We start from the raw sequence: 25,936 nt of genomic DNA on the forward strand, positions 1-25,936 counted from the left end.
AATCTAGGTTTCTGAAGTTATGTAATCAAGGATATAGTTTCCTTATCTACAGAGAGAAAAGTGTGTGTCTACAGGTTTTTGAGTTTGAGTTGTAGCTCTCTGCTCAGCACAGACTAGACTTTACATAGCCACTTGCCGCTGTTGCTGCGAGAGCAGCGAGAAACTAGAGGACAGTGGGTCTGTGCTGTGGGTGTAGACGCTGGTGGCCCGTGTGCTTCTCGTTGTCTTCACTGCAAGACCGGCTGCCTTGAGAAGGCGCTACTGCAGCAGGATAGAGCCTGGGGCACTATGCCAGCTATAAAATAGACTCGCATCACTAAACAAAATGCTATCTCAATAAATATTTCGGGGCCTCGGTTTGTTGAGTGCTCGTCTATGAGGTAGGAAGTCCTGGGTCAGTCCCCAGCGCTGCACTAGCTAGGGGTGGTGGCGCACATCTGTGATCCTGGCATGAAGGAAGCATAGGATAGGTCTTCAAGATCAGCCGCTGCTCCCTGTGAAGCTCAAAGCCATCTTGGGCTACATGGAACCCTGTCTCAAAAAAAAAAAAGAAAAGAATTTTTGAACACTTGATTAATCATATATATATATATTCTTATACTAAACTTTAACACTTCATCCCATGTAACTTGAAAAACAATGTTTAACCATAGAACTTTTCGTTTTTCGCCAAAATAATTACATTGGCAATTGGCAGATGATCAGAACTGTAGGATTAAATAAAGAAAAGCATCACATAGGAATTAAAGTTTCTGTGAGACCTTGCTGATGAGTGTAGTGGGTTAATCTTGACAGTTAAGAGTGGCGGCCCCATTTCAGTGACATCTTTTCATTTAAAAAAAAAAATAGCTGAGACCGTAAGCAGCAAGTAGAAACTGATTTTCTAATCCTAGCATCTAAGCAGGCACGGGGCTCTGTTTCTTTAAGAAATTGACGCCCAGTGTTTGAAAGGGGTAGATGTTGACTTAAAATAGTGCAAGGCTCTTGTTAATGTACTGCAGTTGTTAAATGTTAAGGTGCAAAGGAACGTATAGCTTCAGACTCCCCCTTTGCATTGTGGGAGCTGACGTCATGTGTGTAACCCAACCCTGGCGAGGACCTGGTGCGCTCCTTTGCCATTGGCTCCTTCGCCACTGTGTCAGTTCCTTTGTTTTCCTGCCTCACCCCAGATAGACACCATATCTATCATTTTGTTCAGGAAAAAAATTGAGGCGAGCTTATTGAATGCATCAAGCTGGAGCAAATCTCCGTGTTTGTATTCTGTGACGACAGATGGTTTCCTGGGACCTTAGCAGTTGGTGCCGCTGCACGCAGGCATTCGCTGCCTGGACCATGTGAGCAGTTCTGCCTCTACCACGCTTGGACAAGAAGTCCTGCAGGGAAGGAGAGAGAACAGCGATAGACAGCACTTCCGGCCCGGGGGACAGGGTTAGGCTAAATGATTTTCAAGAGTCACTTGGCAGTAGAGAGCCAGTTAGTTATTTTAGGGTTCAGCAGTGAGCAGGGATTTGGTTTGGATTTTATTTCCTAGTTTTTACTATTTTGGTTTGTTTTCTGTTATGAATTAGAGAAATGGCATCTGTTCTAATGGCAGCATCACAAGTAGAATCAAACAGAGCCGACAGCATCCCCCTTATCAGCTTAGCCTTGCTGTGTTTGTTTGGGCAAGAGAAGCACACATCAGGGGGTGTTCTGCACCCAGAAGTTCCTCCAGGCCTTTTGTAGAGAAGGTGCCTGTGTTTGCTAACCATGGGAGCCTTTCACCCTCTCAGCCCTCAGCCCTCTCTTCCTGTGGGTTGGCAGGTATGAACTAGGAAGCCTTTGTTAGTTAAGAAAGTTTTGGCTCTGAATAGGACACGGAGGACCTGGCTTTGCAGGCAGGGCGCGCTATTTCTCATGCTCTGATTCTCTAGTTCATGGAGCTGTGCTCTCCCTGGTGTTAAGGGACCCACAGTTCCTGAAGAATGTTGTTGAGCTAAAGGAATGATTCTGTGGTGTCTTATATCTCACCACATGTCTAGGTGAGGGGCTTCATCATGGAGAAGGTGATTGTCCCTCACGCTGAACTTGGATCAGAAGGGAGAGACTGTTGAGGGCAAAGTCTACTTGAACTATTGGGGAGCAGCGCCAGTGCAGCAAAACGCCGAGCTAGAGTTTTGCAGGTCACAGGTAGCTCTTCCTTCTGGAACTGACAGAGTCTTTGCTGAAAGCCAGATTTCAGGGAGTTTTTATCAATTAGATGTAATTGAACGATCTTTTGAAATTATGATGATTTATACTAATTAGAGATTTCTTCCTGCTTCTATATAAAATGGAAACAATTTAAAACTCACTTTATCTAATATCAGTTGTACTATACTTTTAAAAAATATATTTCATCAGTGCAAATAAAGAACAGAAGAACTAAATAAGGAAGTTAAAATGGGCAGTTGTGGTGGTGCATACCTTTAATTCCAGCACTGGGGAGACAGAGGCAGAAGGAATCTGTGTGTATTCCAGGCCAGCCAAGGATACATAGAGAATGCCTGTTTCAACATCCCGCCCCCAAAAAAAATTTAAAAAGAAAGAGAAAATTAAAAAATTTAAGTACTGACACTGAAAGAAGTACAGCAATGCTGTTTTATTCTGTTTCAAGCTGAATTATCCAAAAATAGAAGAAGAAGGGGTAGTGAAGTTTTTTAAGCACAGTCTCCAGCACGTACCCGATCCCTAGATATCTTTTAACGTTCCTAAGAGCAGTGGTCACCGTAATTTTACTGTCTGCCAAGTACCCGCGTGGAAACTTGGGTGAAGTTTTGGTCCCATGCCCTCTGGGTAGCACACACTCTTGTTTCCTTTTCCATCTAGATCTTAGTAAAGCTGTGCAGTTTCGTTTCTCCGGCGGAGGAGCTGGCCCAGAAGGATGACCTGCAGCTCTTGTTCAGTGCAATAACGTCTTGGTGCCCCCCCTATAACCTGCCCTGGAGGAAGAGCGCGGGGGAGGTCCTTACAACCATCTCCCGCCACGGGCTGAGTGTCAACGTGGTGAAGTATATTCACGGTGAGGAGCCTGTTGTCTTCCCATTTTCTCCTGTCATCTCTAAGTGTTCCAAAGTTTGCCTTTACGTTAATGCATACATTTTGACAGGTCTAGTTTGGCTGAGGCAGAGAGATGTAATTCAAGGCCCACCCCAGCTATGAAGTGAATTTTTGTTTCGTTTGGATAACTTAGTGAGATCCTTTCTCACAATGGAAAGGACAAACAGGCTGCCTGTAGCCCAGTATGAACTGCTTGACTTGACTAGTCTGTGGGAGAGCATCTGTCCAGTCCCTAGACTTGACTAGTCTGTGGAAGCGCATCTGTCCAGTCCCTAGACTTGACTAGTCTGTGGGAGAGCGTTTGTCCAGTTCCTAGGCTTGACTAGTCTGTGGGAGAGCGTCTGTCCAGTCCCTAGGATTCCCAGATACACATGTACAAAAACTTACCAGGAGAAAAAAATGATTTGTTGGGTCTTCCCAAGGCAAGGCATTTTCATAGGTTCCACATAATGGATATGAATTTAAAATTACTTCACTGTTGTGTGAATGTTAGTCTTAATTCAGTGTAGGTTATGCCATTGTCTCTATCTGTTCTCCTAGTAAAAAAGCAAGTGTTTTCAAATGCTGTAGCTGCCAGTGTTTCTGAAGATAAATTCACTGGTAATCTTTCTCATACAGAATAGATAGAAGAGGTAGATTTCTTTGTCTGCCTAATGTATATCTAGTGTCATCTGGCCTTTGAGGAGCCGATGTGAGAGGCAATTCCTGCAGCCTCTCAGGCAATTTCTGCAGCATCTCAAGTGTTTCTCTTACTTTGTGTGGATGCACATAAATGCTGAAGTGTCCTGAAATTCTCGAGTTAATATATGCAGCATATGTGTGTGTGTGCGTGTGTGTGTGCACGCACACGCGCGTGTGTGTGTGGCCTGACACCCCGTCCTGAACTAGTCATTGGTGATGTCTTCCTTCTTCTCCCATGTTATTCTTAGCTTCTGTTGTAGGATGCTGAAGCCTCATAGTTGTTGATGGGATGTGACTGTAACATTTTATCCCTTTATTTATGAATGTATTAAGTTGGTCTATATTTGTACATTGAATACTTGATAATTTCTTTTCCTTCCTTTTTTAAAATCTTTGTATGAGTATGTATTAGTGTAAATGATCAGAAACTATTTGGCAGTGGGCAGTTGTTTAGATTTTGTTTAATAAAGGCATCAAAGTGTAGTAAGAACTGTGCTAGCATCAGCTGGTTCCCAGCTGCTCCTGTGTTACCCTTTGTTACCGCTTAGGGCCCCTTCCCGTGCATCTGAGGCCTCGTTTCCCCTTTAAAAAAACCAACCTTACCCAGTCATACGTACATTAGCACGTGATTCTTCCTTAAAACCCTTTTCTTAAGCAATGGATATAGACAATTCATACTTAATTTTTTATCTTTACAGAAAAAGAATGTTTGTCTACGTGTGTGCAGAACATGCAGCAATCCGACGACCTGTCTCCCCTGGAGATCGTTGAAATGTTCGCAGGGCTCTCGTGCTTTCTCAAAGACTCCAGTGGCGTCTCCCAAACTCTCCTGGATGACTTCCGGATATGGCAAGGATATAATTTCCTGTGTGACCTCTTGCTCAGGTAAACCCCACGGCTTGAGATCACATTTGAAATGTCTGTGGAGACGGTGGGATCGTCAGAAGAAACCAGGGAACACTTCCTGTTTGATGCATTCTTGGGGTCTTGGCGTCACTCTCCTTTTATTCCTGCTCCCTCCCCCCCCCCCAGAAGAAGGGGAATTCTGAGTGAGACAGTCAAAGGCAGCGCACGGCATGGCTGCCCTCTCCTGTAACCACAGAGGAGGCTGGAGAGCTGGTTAGTGTGGCTCTCAAGTGTAAACTCTTCCTGCTTCTTTATTGTTTTGCTTTTCTTCATCTTCTACTGCTTACCAGTGTGTGTTTCTGTGTGTTTGTGTATGAGAGACAGACTAAAAGTTTAAATTTTTTGTTTCATTTAATTCTCGAGATCTCATTCACGAGTACTGCATTTGCTTCAGTTGGTCCTGCCCTTTCTTCTATCCAGTCCTTCCACATCCCCCTCACCCCTCTCAAGTTCATGGCCTTTTATTTTTAAGTTATTGTTACTTATATAGTTTCTGGTTATTTTTATTAAGTTTCTGGTTTATTTTATTTTCAACATAGTTTGAATTTGTGCACTTGTGTATATAAGACATATTAGTCATTGCTAAATGTTGTGCCTCCCCACTGTCTCCAATACTACACACAAAATGGCTGGGTACATATTTTTTGAGAACTGTGACCTCGTCCCCGCTACCTATCCTTGGATGCTCATTGTCTTTGGAACATTTGCTGTATCACAGGACAGCACTGTTTTGTGAATTTATTGTCTGCAAGTACTTTATTCTACTTACTGTTGGCTAATAGGTGATCCCAAGGAGGTGTCCGCATCTGTAGGAGAGGGCATGTGAATGTCACCCCCGGATAGTAACTGGTGCATTCTTTTAGCTTGTAAGGTGATAAGCTGTACCTTCATATCTTGAGGCTCTCACACAATCCAATCTTTTATCTGTGGTGAGAGGATAGGATTCCAAACATGGAGAAAGGACATTGGCGTATTAGCTGCTGGAGCCATGATTGGCTGGAATAACATCAGAAACGTGGTTCTGGAGGAGAGCTCAACATGGGGGCGTGCTTCACAGTCAGTGGGGGAGAAACAGCTGTGCAGCTGTGAATATGGTGTAATAACAAGCAGCATAGAGACTGTCTCCAGATGGACGCAATCGGAAAGGCCACAGAGGCACGCTCTAGTGGGTGCCCTTGTAGACACGTGGGCAGGCATCGCTTAGCTGACTCTGGGTTAAGAAAGGAGTGCATGCAGCTGGGGCGGAGAAGTGATTGGCTGGGTGGAAGGACTTGGCGACCGGGTAGGGGTGGACCTGATCACACACTTAGATCCAATGAAAATCCCAAACAGTACTTGGAAAGCACAGGGGAATAGTGAATCCTGCCGGCTGAGTCATGACACTGGCCACATCTTTTCTCCATTCCCAGTCTTAGGCATTTCCTGAGTCTATGTTGATGACAATTAGTAATTTCTATAATAAGGAAAGTTCCAGTGAATCTTAGTCTTTATGAAAATGGGATTCTCTCAGGCATTTTGTGCTGTCAGTAGGGCAACAGCAAGAGTCGTGTCCTCATGACCTCAGACGGACGCTCACCACCTCAGGCAGGAGCTCTTAGGAGTCAGGTCAGCTCCAAAGTTTGCTTTGCACTCTCAGACCTTTGACTGACAGCATCACCCCCACAAACCCATGCAGCGCATATATATATGAGCTTTCCCATAAATTTCATTTTTAAACATTGTGGAGAAAACTTACTAGGAAGAGTTATCTGAGGCAGGAGGATCACTGTGAGCTCAAGAGCGATCTGTTGTACACACACAGTGGACTCTGTGTGATAAAATCATGCTGTAATTGTCTATGGAATGCAGAGCTTCAGGCCAGCAGGGCAGCAGAGGGAAACTGTCTTTTGAAAACAGTAAATTCGAAAAAAGTTTGAAATGCTTTATGATGTAGCATAATACAGTCTTTAGAAATTTTTAAAGAAATATGTATATGAGAAAGATGTAAAATACTTTGTAATTACTTTATAAATTTACTTATGTAGTCTGAATTGACAGGTAATTCTATATTAAATATAAGAATATTAACAAAAGAAAAAAATGTTCTGAAATCAACCTTTTCTAGATTGGAACAAGCGAAAGAGGCGGAATGCAGAGACGCCTTGAAGGATCTGGTGAATCTGGTGACTTCCCTGACCACGTATGGGGTCAGTGAGCTCAAGCCAGCCGGTGTCACCACAGGGGCCCCCTTCTTGTTGCCTGGATTTGCAGTGCCTCAGCCTGCAGGCAAAGGTGAGTTCTTCCTGAGTGCCCAGAGTGGAGGAGGAGTGGATTTGTTTTTACTGGTGGATCCTGGTAGGAATTACCAGTGTGAAAGTGATTACCGTTTTCCATAAAGTTCTCTGCCCGCAGTTGAGCTGCAGAAAGATTTCTCCCTCTTCAGTCTGAGGGACAAGGAGTTGAAAATAGTATGGTAGCACTACACCAGAGGGGTTCATCGGAAGATGCGTGCTTTTGAGCCCTGTCATCTGGGCCTCCTTCTTTGAGTGCTGCTCCTGCATGCCCTCTGTGTGTGGCTGGAGGTTTGAGCACACACTTTGCTTCACCTCTGCTGGGAGGGCTGCTAGGGACATAAGGAAAGCAGGAGGTGTGAGTGTTCCATATCTTTTAAGGTTGTGCAAACCCTAAGACAAAGAGGTCGCATTATTTCCTTTAGGTTAGAGAATAAGTTTTCATAGGCTACATTCTTCTAACATTTTGATCCTCATAATTGTGCATTAAATGTTTGATTGGTTCTGTTTATTTTTAATTAAATATTTGAACTTGATGAAGAAAAGTGAGGCCTCTCATGAAAACAGGATCTTGTCTTGGTAAATAGTTGATAATGGTGAAGCTCGTGCTGTGTTGACACGGGATCTTTTACCCTGTGTGAAGCGCCACACGGCATCCACTTGTGTGCTTGTTTTCTATTTCAGGTCACAGTGTGAGGAACATCCAGGCCTTTGCAGTTCTTCAGAATGCATTTTTAAAAGCAAAAACCAACTTCCTTGCCCAGATCATCCTTGACGCCATCACAAACATTTACATGGCTGACAATGCCAACTACTTCATCCTAGAGTCCCAGCACACCCTGTCCCAGTTTGCGGAGAAGATCGCCAAACTCCCAGACGTGCAGAACAAATACTTTGAAATGCTGGAGTTTGTTGTTTTTAGCTTAAATTATATTCCTTGTAAAGAACTCATTAGCGTTAGTATCCTGTTGAAATCCAGCTCCTCCTACCACTGTAGCATCATTGCAATGAAAACCCTCCTGAAGTTTACAAGACATGACTACATCTTTAAAGACGTCTTCAGAGAGGTGGGCCTTCTGGAGGTCATGGTCAACCTTTTACATAAGTATGCTGCCCTCCTGAAGGATCCAGCTCAAGCACTCAGTGAGCAAGGTAAACCCCCACCTGGTTGACAACATGCTGGGAGAGGGTCAGGGAGAGGGTCAGGGAGGCGCCACTGTCTCTCATTTGGTGGTTGATGTGATTGTGGTGTTAGAGTGCGGATTGCCCAGCCTTAACTTCTTCTTCACCTTTTGTTAGGAAATTGGGCAAGGGGGGCCTAGAATTGATTTACAGTAGTGGGAGAGAGTTCAAAATAAACATGCATGGTCTTCATGACTTGTGTTTATTGCTTTCTCTGGGAGATTTTTTTTTTAATTTCTGGAATAATTGAAATTGTCATTAATTACAATTGGTTAAATACAATTAAATGTGGGTATCTCAAAATATTTTCATTCTAGAGAACAATTATATGTATTTAGTGGTTTCATAAACTTTATATGCTTTTTTAATAAATAACTAAAGAACTGCTGTATCTAGCGGTTGACACGATTTAATTGGGAGTTAATACATGTTGAATGGACAGCTGATTCATAAGCATCTTTTTGTATGATAATTCTATTGCCCTCATTGATTAGAATCCCCATGAGAAGGCCATATTTACTTTGGCATTTTCATTTTTAATATTTGTTACATAACTAACTCTTCCCACACTAAAATAGAAATCTATTAATATGATTTATTTAGGCATATTTTAGACAGGTACTGGACACTTGTTATTTTGAAGTGTTTATGACTAGCGTTTGTGTTAGTGGAGAAAGTAAATGTTAAAGGCAGAATGAAAGGAATTAATTATTCAACTAAAACTGGCTCAAATAAAAAAGCAATTTTTGTGATTTAGACCTTTGAACCTATCTTCTAGGGGACTCAAGAAATAATAGTTCAGCTGAAGACCAAGAACACTTGGCTCTGTTGGTGATGGAGGCCTTGACTGTGCTCCTTCAAGGCTCGAACACAAATGCAGGTAACAGGAAAGCACAGCTCATGCTTCGGGAGTGGGTCTGCTGCTCTCCGGGTTCCTGTCATCCAGAGGAGAAACACTGGTTCAGTAACGGTGCAGTCAAGCTCCCCAAAAGGAGGCACCTTTGGCCTGCTGAAATACTGCCCCAGCAAAATCTTTACTGCTGTTATTGTCTGGAAATATATTTACTGCTTTTTATGGTATGCTTTCTGTTTGGCTTTTTTCTTTCTTTTCCCTTTTTAGTTATAGTGTGTGCTCTTCTTCAAGTGATCGCCTTATTTAAATTATTTCTGAAATACTTCTTCATAGCTGTGGTTCATAGTTGTAGTAGAGCAAGATTTTAATCCTAGCACCCAAGAGGTAGAGGTAGGCCGATCTCTGTGAGTTCAAGGCCAGCCTGGTCTACACAGAGATTAAAGGATTCATAGTGAGACGCTGCCTCAAAGAAACCAAATTCTAAGACAACTTGAGAGGCCTAAGTGTGCTCAGGCTTGTGGGCAGGCTCACATCATGGAGCCCTTCTTAGGACACGTGCAGGAGCTCGAACTGGATGGTGGTTGTATGGGGAAGCCACAGATGAATGAAGGAATATCATGTAAAATGCATGGCTGTTGGAGCACAGAGAAACTCTATATCCAACGTATTTAAATGTAATGTGTCCCAGCCAACATACCAACTCACAGTGACGAAAAGATAATTCTTCCCCCAGGAGAATCTGGGGGAAAGATGCAATGCATAATTATATAAGTGATTGTTTAAATACAATTTGGTAAGTGCTTAGACAAAGCTGAATAAATCTACTAGGTGACAGAAACTATGAGTCAGATGATGTTTCATGGGCTCTGTAGGATCATTTGTCCATTGTAGAATGCTTAGTATGCTTACTGCTACTTAGATTTAGTTGACTGAGATATAGACACAATAAATAATGAAAAACAAGAATTTGTCAAGTTAGCTTTCGGTAGTGTTGTGTGAAGTTGCCCAGGCTAGGATCAGCTCATTTTTGGCTGTTGTAGAGTAGCTGCTTACCCAGTCACTGCCTTGGCACCTCCCAGGTACAGACATTTCCATGTATTCTTTTGGTGTCTGACTTTTCTTTTTTAGGAAAGATGTTTCTTCCCTTATAATCCGCAGCTCTGTGCCGGGTCCACAGAAAGTATTCTTCAACTGTTAGCCATGTGGAGTCTGATAGGCTCTGGGTTTGTCCCCCTTCATGTACAAAGGATGTCACAAGTTCATGCCCTAAGTCTGGCTTCTTGTTGTTGTTATTTTAAAGACAAAGTCTTGTTGTTAGATAGCTCCAGCTCGCCTTGTATTCCTTGCCTCCCACTCCGAAGTGTAGGGCTTGAGCTCCAGGACCTCCCCATATCAGCCTGGATCCAGTGTCATGTTCCTGACCTCTCCATATCAGCCTGGATCCAGTGTGATGTGTGAAGTTCATGACATCCCCATATCAGCCTGGATCCAGTGTCATGTTCATGTCCTCCCCATATCAGCTTGGATCCAGTGTTATGTCTGAAGTTCATGACCTCCCCATATCAGCCTGGATCCAGTGTGTTGTCTGAAGTTCATGACCTCACACTCACTTCAAAGCTTTATAATTCCTATAGAGTTAGCAAATGGAAAGCCACTGAAATTGAAGTGACAGTGGTCACCAAGGTAAAATAAAAAAAGCACTGTTACTCAATTGACATATTTTCATTGAAACAAAATCATAAGAAAATCCTAAGTTTCATGGGTGATATGTAAACAGCAAGAAGACTGATAAAATTAAAGTGGAACTAGATATTTTATAAAGAAGGATTGCCGAACTACTTGTTAGAAATACAGATTGGTGATTTACATGATTGGTCTTTCTTTTTAAAGCCTGAGAGCAGGCAGCATTGATCTGAGAACGGGATGCAGAGTGAGTGGGAACATGGGCTGGGACACTGCCTGCGAACACGAACTCTGTGCTCTCACTGACTAGCTGGGACTTAGGGTTAAATATGCAGAGAGCAGGCTTTGGTGCAGTCCCCACAACTGGTGTTTTCTGTTGTAGATTTTGTGGTTTTGGTTGTTGAGTTTGCCGTATTTCCTCATTTGATTCCATTCTTCTCCAGCACTGTGCTATAAACCGCCTTCAGTGCAGACCTCTATTACCTGGGCATTGTTTATCCAAACACCTGTTGGTGCTTGCTTTCAGTGTATGATTTCCTGGTACAAACCTATAAAATTTTCAGGTATTCTAGAAATGAACATGGTGACTGTATCAGGACGTTAATCTTCCATTAAGAAGTATAGAAAATGTATATGTGTATGTTTCTTGACATCCCACAATGCAATTTTTATATTGTAGTATAAAAGATAAAATAGGTATGTCAGCTTTCCACACATTTCTTTAAGGTATTGTTCCCACAGAAGCAGTTGAATTGTAGTTCACCTGAATTACCCTGACTGCCTTAAGTTACTCCATGCTGTCCCTTTTCCCCCTGCCTCAGGAATCTTCCGAGAGTTTGGCGGCGCACGATGTGCACACAATATAGTCAGGTACCCGCAGTGCCGGCAGCACGCCCTGATGACCATACAGCAGCTGGTGCTCTCTCCGACTGGGGACGACGACATGGGCACCCTCCTGGGGCTGATGCACTCAGCCCCACCCACAGAACTGCAGTTGAAGACGGACATCTTAAGGGTACATTTGATTAATACATGTCTGCTTTCTTACTATTAAATCTAAGGATCCTTTTATATCAAATATATTTCTTTTTATCAAGGAAATTCTTTAAAGAGATTTATTATGTATTACTTTCTAACATTATGTGTTCAAGTGTGTATCTGTGTGTAAGTATATGCCCTTGACTGTGGGTGCCAGTGAAGGCCAGAGGCATAAGAAGCCACGGAGCTGGAGTTAGAGGCCGTTGTGAGATGCCAGGGATTGAACTCAGGCCATTTGCAGAGCAGTACTTGCTTTTAACCACTGAGCATACAGCCTACACAAGAGAACTGTTAAAAATCCAAAATAATGAAACCTCCTCAGTTTATATATGCTAGGAGTTTGGGAAAGCGCGCTCTCTCATGCCTGTTGGTGCCTGTGGTCCTTCTGATTGGCCTTGGAGCAGTTATCTTGGCTCGTTAGAATCATCTGGAGTTAGTAAAATCTAAACGCATATATTATCTATTCAGTTCCAGTCATCTAATGCTACACTTATGTACTGATGGGCAGAGGAGGAAAATAGCGCAGCCTGCCTGTGCTTCCCCACACACGGCCTCAACACGCATCCTTTCTGCCACACTAATATTCTGCACAGGATTTCCGTACGTGTATTTCCTCACAGTGCTGTAGTTACACTGCCATGTAAGGAAACTTTATAACTCACTAAAATTAAACATTCTCTTTTTAATTTGTTTACATAGGAGTTCAGTGACTCCCAGCAAGGTGGAGTAGATAAGCGAAGACTATGAAGTGACACATGAAAGCATTTGTCTAAGTGCCAGAAAACTTGTAATTCCAGCAGCAGCTAGTACCATTTCCTGTGTGTAGATATTGTTGTGTGTGTTCGTATGCACCCACTCACGTGAGCCTCTCAGCAGAGATAGATGCTGTTGGTGTCCCTATGCCATTCTATGTAATTTATTTTATTGCAGTTCCTCTGCCCCGAGACCCTCCCTGTGTTTATACACTGTCAACTGGAGCACAGCTTTATTAAACAATCGGAAGTGGGAGTCTAGGGGGTCGGGGAACCAAGGACAGAGCTAGCTGGTCTTGCACAATTGAGTAACAGCTTTAATCAAAAGAGACTTACTGGTTTTTGGCTAGAATCTTTGTTTTGCATTTCGTCAATATCTGCATAAGAAAGAAGAGACATTGATATTTGTATGTGTTCTTTAATTTATTGATCCACAATTTCTGAATATCATTTCTATTGTAACAGGCAGGGTTCCTTAGGAAAATGGGGACTATACAGCTGAGGCAGATAAAGAGACAAAGTGAGCCGAAATCATTTTCTTTAGCCGAAAAGTGAGGGAGAGAGCAAAGCAGGGGACTGAGTAAACAAAGGACAGAAACACAGCACCATGACAGGACAGCTCATGCTTGCTGTCAAGAGGTCACGGAGACCACGATTTGCATTCTCCTCGCTACCAGTTTGCTGATCTCCGAGCCAGCACTGGTTGCCTAAGGGCCTGCGCCAGTGGACGGTGCCACGTGCTGTGATTTCAGGGCTTGCGCCTCAGTGCTGGGAAGCAGTGGGGAGGATGTGGGATCTCAACTTCAATTTCCATTTTCCCTGCATTCAAAGCTGCTTCCCAGAGTCTCCAACTGTGCAGCCCACATGTCTGCTAATTTGCTCCGCAGTTCTTTATACACAAACTGAAATCCTATGGTCTTCATAATCCTGCTGACACACACGTTGAATTATATATTATATACATAGTGAAGTTTTCTCTATTTAGCTCCTGGAATCCAGCTCTCATCATAGCTGTATTATTCGTGCTCTTTATCATATCTTGATTTGAGCAAGAAGTCGCCCTGGAACTTGAAAGTTTCTAATACTGATTGGACTGTGAGATTGCCGGCAGGAGCCACTCTGATGAAGTAGGAGGCAAAATAATAACTCTTAGACTAAGAATTAGGCACCGTTTTCTAACTCTATCAAAGTTCTAACCAGCCCTGAAATTTTTCTTAACTCTGAACTCACCTGTCGGCATCTATAAAACTGTGATTGTGTTCTGTGTAGAGGTATTTACATCACATACAAAACTGTCTGAGTGAGCCACACAGTGTAAGGGGCGTCAGTGCAGTTCCCTGGACAGTTTCCTTTGTACCTTTCCCATGTTTAGATTTGTTCAGATATAGAAGTGTTTTGCTGCCTATATGACTCAGAATAGTAGATACTTAGAATCTGAAATAATCTAGCATACCTAACCTCAGTGTTTAATAAACTATTTAGGGGCTATGCCCCAGTACTGTGACCGTACCCTCCACAGTGTACACTAACCTCGGTATGTAGTAGGCTATGTCCCGGGACTGTGACCATACACACCACAGTGTATACTCAGTATGTAGCAGGTTGTGTCCCGGGACTGGGACTGTATACTCTACAGTGTGCACTAACCTCGGTATGTAGTAGGCCATGTCCCGGGACTGGGACTGTATACTCTACAGTGTGCACTAACCTCGGTATGTAGTAGGTTGTGTCCCGGGACTGGGACTGTATACTCTACAGTGTGCACTAACCTCGGTATGTAGTAGGCCGTGTCCCTTATTGAATACCACAGAAAGCTCTAGTAACTGGTGTGATAAAGCAGTTTACTGTCAGTGCCAGGACTGGGATCCATTTCCTCTTCATGATAACTTTAAGATTTTATAGCATTGAAATTTCTTAACATGAGTTGTAATTTTTAAAAATAAATATAATTTACTGACAATGTGGAAATGATATTGATACCAAAATTTTTTTAAATGGAAATTAATTCTTTGCAGAAGAATGGAAAGGATATACTATGTTTTTATGTTTTAGTAACATACACAGATAATTCTTTTAAGATAAGAAGTCATAGTATATACAATGAAACAAACTTTCATTTCTGAAGCAGTGTGTCTCAGGAGGCTGGTTACATATAGCGTGTGTAAACTGTATCCTATACTAGCCTGTAGCCTTTCCATTCTTTGGCTGCCCTTAGAAACGTGAAATATTTTAAGTTGACTTTCTGAAACGTGATAACTGCTAAGATTAAAATGTGTCTAAACTCCTGGTAGACACCAGCCTGTTGTGTGATAAGAACTGAAACAGAAGGGAACGAGCCCACTGTGTGTGTCCACAGGCATCAGACACAGTTCAGGACAGTACAATATCATGGTTAGGTGCATTTGGGGAACTGGAATTTCTGGCTTTAAATCCTACCTTTGCTATTCATTTAATGTAGTATAGAATCTTTGATTCTTTTTTTTTTTTACTGTGGTCTTAATTTATCATCCAATAATAGTAGTAATATAGGTTGAACAGCCCTGTTTTGAAAATCCAAAATAATAATAAAAAACTCCAAATTCTAAAACTTAAAAAAGTAGGGTTTGCCCACCTGTATCATGCATGCCTGTGTACCATGTGCATGCCTGTATCCATGGAGACCAGAAGAGGAAGGATGTCAGGTACCCTGGAACAAAGGCTACAGCCTGCTGTGAGCTCCCTGCTCGGGTTCTCTATAGGAGTTGCCAGTGCTCGTGATTGTGGGATCATGACTCCAGCCTCAAAGTCTAGAACTTTCTGCTCCAATGCCCCATGTCAGAAATCCCCTAGAGTAGAATTTTGTTTCATACATAAGATTATTTAAAATACTTCACTGTTCAGGCTATCTTTGTAAACCATATAGGAAACAAACATATTTTTCTATTCAACATGGGCTCCCATGCCCAAAGTATATCATCGCATATATGCGGGTGTTCTGCAAACATTACACAGAATTCCTGGACCTAAGCCTTTTGGAGGAGAGACACTCACTTTACTTAACACATAGTACTGTTGAGCAATTAAAGACAACAGGGTCTGAAGGAATTCGGTGCTTAGTGCCCCATGTATTTAAATGGGACAGCACCTCTTTTTTGGTCTACAGGCTCTAATTTTATAGAGAGACTGTCTTACACTCGAGAAACAGTGTGTATGAATCAAGGACCTCGGTTCTTGGCTGCCCTTACCTTTCCCATCCCTCCTGGACTAATCCCCCTTTTATACTGTAGACAGTCCACGTTCTCATGGCCTTGTGATGTTAGATGGCGTGGTTTACTTATTTCATACAATCATTCTGTTAAGAAGTTGAATTCATCGATAGTGTTATAAGTTAAACAAGGTAAGGCTTCTAGCCGTTGTTTGGATCCAGTCTTAGCCTATCAAGAAATGTGTAATATCTCCCTGGACACCTGCGAGATAAGCATGATTTGAAACTGGACTCTGTGAACATGGCGGACAATAAAGGCTGATGAGAAGCCAAGGACAATGGCACTAGGTTTCGATCCTAATACATGAACTGGCTTTGTGGGAGCTTAGCCTGTTTGGATGCTCACCTTCCTGGACCTAGATAGAAGTGGGAGGACCTTGGTCTTCCCGCAGGGCAGGGAATTTGGACTGCTCTTCAGTATCGAGAGGGAGAGGGAATGGAGTGGGGGGAGGAGAAGAGGAGTGGGGATGGGGGAGGGGAGTGGGGGGAGGGGGCAATATTTGGGAGGAGGGGAGGGAAATGGGAAACGGGGAGCAGGTGGAAATTTTAATTAAAAAAGAATAAAAAAGCCGGGCGGTGGTGGCGCACGCCTTTAATCCCAGCACTTGGGAGGCAGAGGCAGGCGGATCTCTGTGAGTTCGAGACCAGCCTGGTCTACAAGAGCTAGTTCCAGGACAGGCTCCAAAACCACAGAGAAACCCTGTCTCGAAAAACCAAAAAAAAAAAAAAAAAAAAAAAGAATAAAAAAAAAAGAGAAGAAATATGTAACAGCATTACCTGAAATTGTATTCTGCCACATTGTCACGTGTCACAGCAAAACTTGAATGCTTTATACAACTATTTATTATTGGTCAAATGACAAAGACATTCATATCAAATATTCCCAGAACGATGTTTGCCTTTGATATTCATGCATGGTAGTTTTTAGTTTTGTTTTGTTTTTTAATTTGAATTCCAAATTAATTTCAGGTTACAACTTTTTTCTTTTCTCCTGCAGGCCCTCCTTTCAGTCCTTCGAGAAAGCCATCGTTCAAGAACAGTATTTAGGAAAGTTGGAGGCTTTGTGTACATCACATCCTTGCTCGTGGCTATGGAGAGGTCCTTGAGCTGTCCTCCCAAGAACGGCTGGGAGAAGGTGAGCCAGAACCAAGTGTTTGAGCTCCTCCACACCGTGTTCTGCACGCTGACAGCAGCCCTGCGCTACGAGCCGGCCAACTCGCATTTCTTCAAGACGGAGATTCAGTATGAGAAGCTGGCGGATGCTGTTAGGTTTCTTGGCTGCTTCTCGGACCTTAGGAAAATAAGTGCCATGAATGTCTTCCCCTCTAACACACAACCTTTCCAAAGACTGCTCGAGGAAGAAGCCGCCTCAGCAGACTCCGTGGCGCCCACCCTGCGGCACTGCAGCAAGCTTTTCATCTATCTCTACAAAGTAGCCACCGATTCTTTTGACAGGTATGGGCCCGCTCCACCTTCTGGTTGGCAGGGTGCACTCGGCACAAGGTCGGCCTTCAGGCTGGAGTTAACCGGAAGGGAAAACTAAATCTTCTGTTTACTATCTTCTGTTTACTTGAGGTCTGCCCCTCTACCCAGGACTGTCACTATTGCCCACATGTTGAGTTGCAGTGCAGAAACCAGTGTTTGCCAGTAAAGGAAAGTTCAGTTAGCTTCTGCTGCACGTAATGGAACAGCTCCCCCCTCCCCCCCCGCTGTAATTAAAATTTCTTACTTGTTTTACATACCAACCAGTTTCCCTTCCCTTCTCTCTTCCTTCCTTCCCCTCTCTCCCCCATCCTCTCTCCTCTGTTCAGAAAGGGCAGGCCTCCATGGGAGTCAACAGAGCATGGCATATCTCACTGAGGCAGGACTAAGTTCCTCACCGTGCATCAGGGCTGGGCGAGGCATCCCTGCGTGGGGAATAGGTTCCAAAAAGCCAGCTCATGCACCTGGGACAGGTCCTGATCCCACTGCTAGTGACCCCACAAACAGACCAAGCTACACAACTGTCATCTACATGCAGAGGGCATAGGTCAGCCCCACGCAGGCTCCCTAGCCGTCGCTGATGAAACAGCTTCTGTACCGTTCCTTTCCTAGTGTGTCTATTGTTCTTTACTCTCAAGAAACACTAGGTGCATGTGGATGTGTTCGTCCTGTTCATCAGCTGGAGAAATGGTTACTATAATGCCTGTGTCCAGGCTGCTGTCAGATAGCCTTTTCCATTTCACAGTCCTGGGAAAACGCCATGGCTCCCTAGGAGACACGTGAGTGTCTGGCGCCATCCCTGTCAAGAGGCCATCAGAACCATTTCCTCACTCTCCCAGTGATGAAGACCTGCTGCACCCCAGGTTGCTGCACACCCCAGCACTGAGGCTCTAGGCCTGCATGATGCTTCTGCGTCCTGGCCACCTGCTCATTGATAGGGTACACACACAAATAGTTGCAGTGTGCACACACATTCTACCGTGGAGAAATCCAGGGTTCTGCACAGAAAGAGGCCGGCTCCTTCACCCAGCGTCTTTACTTTCATGGTTTGACTGTGTTTTCAGTTGACATCCCACTAAAAATAGTGTGGTCGTGTTCTGATTTCTCTAGTTTAAGCATTATCAGTTTTAATAGTTTCCAGTTTTCCTTCATATAATGAATGGGATTTTCCCATTTCAGCCCTAAACAGACCAAGCAACCAGGGATTCTCATGGGTTTTGTCTATTTTGTTCATGGAATATTTACTTTTAAACATATATTGAGATGTTTCTTGCATCTTAATAATATTTCTTGGTTCCTAATAAGTTTGAAAATCCAGGTATTGTACCTAGTTTCTCATCTTGCTGTTAATTACTAACTTGCAGGAAGCAGCCTGCTGTGTGGCACTGAAGGCATGAGCTGTGGAAATGTGTAAACTATACTTGTCTTCTCTCTGCTACTGACCCCACGTAGTACCCCTTAGATTTAGTGGTATCTGTTTAACAAGGTCCGTGTTAACACTGGGGAAGCAGCCTCTGCCTCTGGCAGCTCTCCTCTTCCAGTTGGCCCTGTGTTGTGCTCCTCATGGCCCTCCCTCCCGCAGAATGTGAAGATGTTTCTCATGAAACTGACCCTCCATCTCCTGTGATACTAACCAGCTGCCGGCCAGCAGCGCACGCTCCTAACCGCTAACCCCTGTCTGTTTTGTCATCTGTAGTCGTGCAGAGCAGATCCCTCCCTGCCTGACAAGCGAGTCTTCTCTCCCCTCTCCTTGGGGAACACCAGCTTTGTCCAGGAAAAGGTACTGATCTCACACGAGAAGTCAATGTGGATTGCTGTGGGGTTTCCTGTGCTTGACTGTGTGTTTGCACTCTGTAACCTGGGGTTCATGTTTTATTTAGGCTTCCTTTGGAGGACTAAAAAAAATACATTTTAGGATTTTAGATTTTTAGTTTCCCTTCAGTATGTTGATGAAAGTAAAATGTATTTAACCTATAATAGTATGTGGGATGTGTAGAATTTTTCATTCATCCCTATTAAGTAGTTTTCACTGTTATGATCTGGAGAGCAGGCATACTTTCTATTAAGAACATTGTCCTTGGGCTGGGGGAATGGCTTGTGGGTAAAGTGCCTGTTGCACAAGCGTGATGGCCTGAGTTCAGATCCCCAGAAAGCTTGGAAAGATCCCCGGGGCTTAGAAGGGGAGATGCGAGGCAGTGAGAAGAGAATCTCCAGAAAATCCGTGGGTCAGCTAACTTGGCCTACACAGTATGAACAAGAGACTCTCAAACCAGGGGCATGCAGGACTGGTACCTGAGGTGGTAATTTGACCTCCCCACAAGTCACGCAGGTTCCTGCTGTGTGCCTGCCTACACAAGCAACAAATGCCACCCTCCTTACACAGCATGAAGCTGTGCATAGAGAAGCTTATCTAACAGCAAAAGTGCTTCTCCTAGACCACTGTGCTTCTCCCAGACCACTGTGCTTCTCTCAGACCACTGTGCTTCTCCCAGACCACCTCGCATGTCCCAGACCACCTCACTTCTCCCAGACCACTGCACTCCACTGCCCGGGCACTCTTGCTGACTCCAGGGCTCCCGCAGTGTACTCATGATCTGTTCCCCTATAGAGAAATAATAACTGTGGGCTCATGCTTCTTTAAGTAGACTGCTCCCCCTTTCTTATCAGGTATTGTTGGGGACATTCTTGGTTTTACTGTTATTACAAAGTGAACAGCCCTCAAAGGAAACATGTATTTTCTCAATCAGGTTGAACTGGTTGAAATATGAGGCTATAACAAAGAAAAAGCCAAGTTTTGAAAAAGGGAAGGAAAAAAAGAAAAAACCCTAAGATTTTACTTTCATATATCCCTTGAAAATATGTAAGCTGGTCTTGTTGATTGCACATGAATTTTATCAATTAAAGGGGTGGGAGAACCAAATTAGCAAGTGATCAGCCAAGCACGATTAAGATCCATTCAAGAGTCTGTGAACAGCCTGCACCTAGTCTGATTGGTCTGTGCCTTTGGCACTGTGCACTTTCTCTTCTCTGTTGTCCTCATGGCTACCGCAGTTCATTAGCTCATATAAACATCTCCAATTGAGTGTTTTGAAAAATGAATCTGAGAATCTGTTATATTATGCTTCTCATCCTAATGACAGTTGTTCAGACTACAAAACAAATATAATTATGGGTAATGGATCAAAAATATCACACATTCTGTTTTTTTTTCTGTGCCAGTAAATTCAATCAAACTCAGATTGAAATTTTGCTTTATATTGAATACATATGAGCTTTTTTTCTTCTTATTCCATGAGCAATGTAGTCTAAGAACTATTTATAGTGTATGGGGCATGATGAATAACCTAGGTAAGAGAATGTGCCTAGATTACAGGCAGGCATGACCCCATTTCTGTGTGGAACCTGAACACGCGTGAGCTGGCTCACCATGGGTCTCGTTCTGATCCCCTAGGATATGCAGGACTGACCAAGTTCCTATAGAAATACTCATTAGGGAAACAAGGGTACATTTTATTTTACTTTTTGTTTTAGATTTTTGCTAGGACTTGTATCCCATTACAATTAATTATTAATAGTTTTAAATAAATTTTGCATTTCAATATATTTGTGTCCTCAAATATCTTTTTCTTTTTTTGTGTGATACTATGAGTAAATACGGCTTTGTGCATGCCAAATAATTTTCTTTTAAAGAGTTGATCTTAATTCAAGAGAACATAAATTAGATACGTTTGAGTGAACTCAGTATAGCTTTCCATTGCAAAATGAATGTGATAAAAGACTTTTCCATTTGAACATTAGTGTGTTTATGATCTTAAAAAATCAGTAAGTATTAGAGAAAGGATTATATTTATGAAGTAGTATGAAAATTTTAATTTAGTATGAAATTACTAAAAGTTCTGATTTTAAAATGACCATATTATAAGTGAAAAAGGCCTACAATTTGCCATGTTCCAAAACAGTTAGTCCTTGCATGGACTCCCTGAAACTCATGGAGTAGAAGTTGACAGTCTAAAAGAACAGACTTCTCTTTTAGAGGAAAAACCTGGAAGCACGTCCGTTATTTAAGTAGTGATTGACAAAGAGAAATGGCTCTGTGTAGAGTTCTGTGTGACTTTCAGTCAGAAATGTGTTTTCGCTGTGCGTAGTGCAGCCATCTGTAGAGACACTAGGGACTTAGGAGAAGCCGTCACTCACACAGCGACCGTCTCTGTGTGTGTTTTCTCCATCAGTCTTACAAACCAATGACTCCTGGCACCACTCGTGCTGAAATCACAGTTGCCCCAGCCCCACTGCTTAGGACTAAGCATGGCCACTTAAGGAAAGCATTCTGTTACAGAGCTTCATGCCCTCCCCCTTGCCTACAGTTTCAGGTTGCCATGTAGGTCAGTTTGTCCCCTCCTGAGCTATCATCCAGCAAATAATACAGTATATTTATTCACACATCCAAGTATAGTGCATTTTGAAATTAGAATAGTCATGTAGTCACAGTATTTCTACAGCTCCTCAACAGATTACATCAGCTCATGGGCATCTCTTCCGTTTGGCAGCCCGCGTTGGGTTTGCTGGCAAGAGAGAGAACAGTCTTGTTCCGTGTTTTCCTGACCTGTGGAGCATCTGGACATTAAAGAAGTTTGAACTTCTGATCTGTCTTACATGAAAAACCTGGGGATTGTCTCTATTTTTAAAATAGGAAGAACTAGTTAGCCTCGTGTTTGGGGAAATAAAACTCGTGACTTATAACTTAAAAGAAATACTAGGGCAAAGTTTTACTTGAGCAATGTTGAGAGTTAGGGAAATAAAATACACAATAGTTAAAGCAATTACATAGACCTGCAGGGGAGGGCTACAGCCACTAGTCACTGTACAATACCTGTGCCTTGAAATACCTAATAAAAGCTGGGTGCACTTTGAGTATTTGACTATGTCTTACCAAAACAAGCTGGCAAAACTTTATTGTATAGGAATTTAAGTTGGAGTCTTAAGTAGCAATTTCTAGTAATTAAAATTTATTACAACATTCATATTAGCTGATGTATGAAAAATTATTTTACTCCCTTTACAAACAGTTGGGTCTTGCTTGTGAATTAACTATTTAATAAACTCATCATAATCCATAATTAAAGATTGGTCATATCTACTACTTGGTAAGAACTGGTGCTGTATTAACGGCCCTATAAAATGCAGCTAGCTTTACTGAACTAAAAAATCATGCTTTAGGTTTTTAATAATGTTTACAATGTTTTCTGCTTATAACCATATTGTCATATAAGGGTTTAAATTTTGCGGCTGTAATATTTATCCGTCTATGAAAAGTTTAATTTCTATGGACAAAAGGTATCTTTGGATGTGGCTATGGTTTAAGTTCAAATTTGAATCATATAATTTCACAAATTTCAAAGAAAGGCCTATATGTAAGATATACAACTGAAATCTCTGTTTTCATCAAATTTGATTTGTTTTTGTTTATAATGAAAATACTGTGTATGGATTTTTTTAAATTTTAGTGAATGGGGGAATCTGTTACACTGTGGAGAAAGTGTAATCTTTTTTCTAGACGGATAAAAATATTTTCAGGAATAAAGAGAAAGAGACTATGAGGCAGCAACCATTAGTAAGATTTGCTTAGAAATCTTAGCTCTTTTTGGTTTAGGGTTATTTTTATTTTATGTATACGAGTGCGTTGTTTGCGTGTAAGTGCACTGCCTGCTGTGCCTGGTGCCCAGAGAGGCCAGAAGAGGGCGACAGACATTGTGAGCTGCTCTGAGGGTGCTGGGAACTGAGCTGGAGGCCTCTGCAAGAGCAGCCAACACCCGCCATCTCTCCAGCCCAGACATCCTTGTCGATAAGTCTTGAAGTTAGAGCTTTCTGAATGTAAACCAGCAAATCCAGGAGGGGACTGAGAGCATGAATGGCACAGCATTGCTGACGTGAGTGAGCACGAGGGCAGATGAATGCTTTCCTGGAATTCCTATAAAGAGAATAGTGCGTGTTTGGAAACATGGCAGTGCCAGTTCTTTACTAAGTCACTGAAGGAAGGCATCTGTTTCCCAAGCTGCTCCTGAGCTGGAGCCGGAGCTGCACAGCTTTTAGTGACAGCTCGACCAGAGATTAGGCTGAGACCCACCCACTGGAACTAGAGCGCCCACGGGCTGTGGCCACAGGTACCTGTTCGGAGCATTGGACAGCAGAAACGTGCATTGTAGATGAGTATTTTAAGATATAGAAAAAGAGCACGTTGTGGGAGGGAATGGCTTGACTGTCCTTCTGATAGAAGCTTGTTGTATGAAAGACACCCTCTCTGCTCATAAAGACTGAATGTTTTCAGTGATACTGGAAGGACACACAATGTGAACGTAGTTCCAGATCAGCCAAAGACTTCTCTGCTGAGCCAGCACTCACTCAGTTGCTTCTGCTAGAGTATATCACTTACATCTTGTTAGCCGATGATTCTTTTGCCCTTGGGTCAAGAGAAGATTTACACCACACAGTTAGTTTCAAAAGACTCGGGCAAGGGATTCAGTTTAGTCAGCTATTACCCAAATGGTTGTCCTCTTAGAGCTGTGGGTCACTCGTTCACCTGATTTTTAAAAATACCTCCTGGTACTCGTGCTGCTGTTTAATGAAGTGACCCAGAGAGTAGACAGTACAGGCCGTATGAGCCAAGAGCTGGTAAGTTGTCTGCACGAAACTCAGTGAGGTGACGATACATTGGTTTGGTTTTTAAGAGTCTCACTCATCAGGTTTTTTTTTTTAAAAAAAATATTTATTTATTTATTATGTATACAATATTCTGTCTGTGTGTATGCCTGAAGGCCAGAAGAGGGCGCCAGACCTCTTTACAGATGGTTGTGAGCCACCATGTGGTTGCTGGGAATTGAACTCAGGACCCTTGGAAGAGCAGGCAATGCTCTTAACCACTGAGCCATCTCTCCAGCCCCCTCATCAGGTTTTTGTAACTCCCTGAATTGCAAGCCTTTTTAAGGAATCAATGACTTAAAATATAAAATAGCAGGAGATGAGGAAAGCGAACTCTGACTGGTTTTATGTGAGGTCTCAACAGGCCTTCCTTCTTTGTAGGCACGCGTTTCATTGCGTCTCAACTCCTCCTGTGTATCCTGCAAAAGGTGTCGCTGACCTGAAGCTCGACACGACAAGTTCACCTCTCCCAAGTTCCGATGCTGTCATCATCCACCCTGGAGCCATGCTGGCCATGCTGGACCTCCTGGCCTCTGTGGGCTCAGTGACTCAGCCAGAGGTAAGCTAGGTTGAATAGTTCTCTCCAGGTTTAGTGAACGACAGAGAAGTGTGTTTTTTACCTGAGAAATAAGGACCAAAGAGAGCATTGACTGTAGCAGCCTGTCACAGCAGCAGGAAAGCCATTCCGGCAGTGCTTTCCAGATAGCAGTTTGTTTTTGAATATAGTTAATTTGTTACCAGTAGAACCCAGCTGGTTACCTCTGGTGTGAGAGTCTCACTGTTACCCCTTTGTAAGTCCTGACCAGTGGTAGCAGTGGCTGAGAGGCAATACCGAAGAAAAACTTCCTACAGGTACCACAATGAGCCTGTTTATCTCTTCTGTCATGAGCACTCAAAAGTTTGGCTTATTTACACTTGGGGTGATGTTTTTTGCTAAAGTGTTGTGTGACTTCTAGGCCCCAAAGTGTCACAAATGTGAATGACAAACTTCCATTAAGCTAATTGTCTGCCACCATGGAAAAGACTCCATGTCCCAGACACGCAGGCACACAGCTTTAATCCCAGCACTGGAAAGCAAAGGCCAGCCGGTACTCGGCCAGCCTGCTCTGCATATTAAGATCCTAGCTACACAGTGATACCCTGCCTTACAGAGAAGAAAAGGAGACTTTACACCTGTTTCCATGGAAACAGAACTATTTGCGTAATTGTGGTGTTCGGAAGACGTCAGGGAGAAGACAGTTCAGTCAAGCCCAAGTGGAGCGAATCGAAATGGCCTTATTCTTAAGCTGCTCTATTTATTGCTTGAGCCAGTGTCTTAATTTATGTGAGCATGTTTTCAAGGAAATAAAACTTGCTGTTGCAATGGTGCTAGTTGTAGGGAACCGCCGCCCTTGTCACTAAGGACGCCCCAGTGGCATGCCTCTCTCTGTTAACTTCAGCATGCTTTGGACCTTCAACTTGCTGTGGCCAATATTTTACAATCGCTGGTGCACACGGAGAGGAACCAGCAGGTCATGTGTGAAGCTGGTCTTCATGCACGGCTACTGCAGAGGTGCAGTGCTGCGCTGGCTGACGAGGACCACTCGCTACATCCACCCCTCCAGCGCATGTTCGAACGCTTAGCCTCCCAGGCCTTGGAGCCCATGGTGCTGAGGTTAGTAAATTCTTTTTCATATTTATCTGTTAGTAAAAGACAGTTTTGGGAGTCATCGCATTTGAGGCGAGGGTTTTACGACCTGTTCTGACCCTGTGGTGAAGGCCTGCCTTCTCAGGTACCCAGGAAGCTGGGACAGAATGTGGAGGGTGGGGCACAAATACAAGGCCTGACTGTGGATGACAGCCTGGGGAATCTCGTGCCATGCTGTCTCACAGGGAAACGTGAATGAAGTCTGAGGATGTAGCGAGTCTGCCTAGCATGCACAAACTCTTAGGTCCAGTTCCCAGTACCACAAAAAATAAAAAGTTTTCTTTCATGGACTTAATTGAGCTAAATATGAACAAACTACAAAATGGACCAACTCTTTAGAAGTGGCACGCCTCCATTCCTAGCGCTATGAGACTGGGGTGGGAG

At 43.1% G+C, this 25,936-nt stretch overlaps 1 protein-coding gene across 6 annotated transcripts in view; it reads left to right on the forward strand.

The window, feature by feature from the left end:
• The window catches only part of Wdfy3 (WD repeat and FYVE domain containing 3), a 242,464-nt gene that overhangs the window by 117,262 nt on the left and 99,266 nt on the right, over positions 1-25,936 (forward strand). For 5 of the 6 annotated variants that reach the window (XM_057772666.1, XM_057772670.1, XM_057772669.1 and 2 more), the window contains 10 exons: positions 2,848-3,040; positions 4,458-4,644; positions 6,770-6,936; positions 7,620-8,087; positions 8,896-8,997; positions 11,475-11,668; positions 16,685-17,142; positions 18,866-18,949; positions 24,247-24,424; positions 25,305-25,519. In XM_057772666.1, the coding sequence (XP_057628649.1) occupies positions 2,848-3,040; positions 4,458-4,644; positions 6,770-6,936; positions 7,620-8,087; positions 8,896-8,997; positions 11,475-11,668; positions 16,685-17,142; positions 18,866-18,949; positions 24,247-24,424; positions 25,305-25,519 (2,246 nt within the window). The remainder of the gene's footprint in view (positions 1-2,847; positions 3,041-4,457; positions 4,645-6,769; positions 6,937-7,619; positions 8,088-8,895; positions 8,998-11,474; positions 11,669-16,684; positions 17,143-18,865; positions 18,950-24,246; positions 24,425-25,304; positions 25,520-25,936) is intronic. The other variant, XM_057772671.1, reaches the window with a different exon arrangement.

Source organism: Chionomys nivalis, chromosome 6 (genome assembly GCF_950005125.1).
Source record: "Chionomys nivalis chromosome 6, mChiNiv1.1, whole genome shotgun sequence".
NCBI classification, from domain to species: domain Eukaryota; kingdom Metazoa; phylum Chordata; class Mammalia; order Rodentia; family Cricetidae; genus Chionomys; species Chionomys nivalis.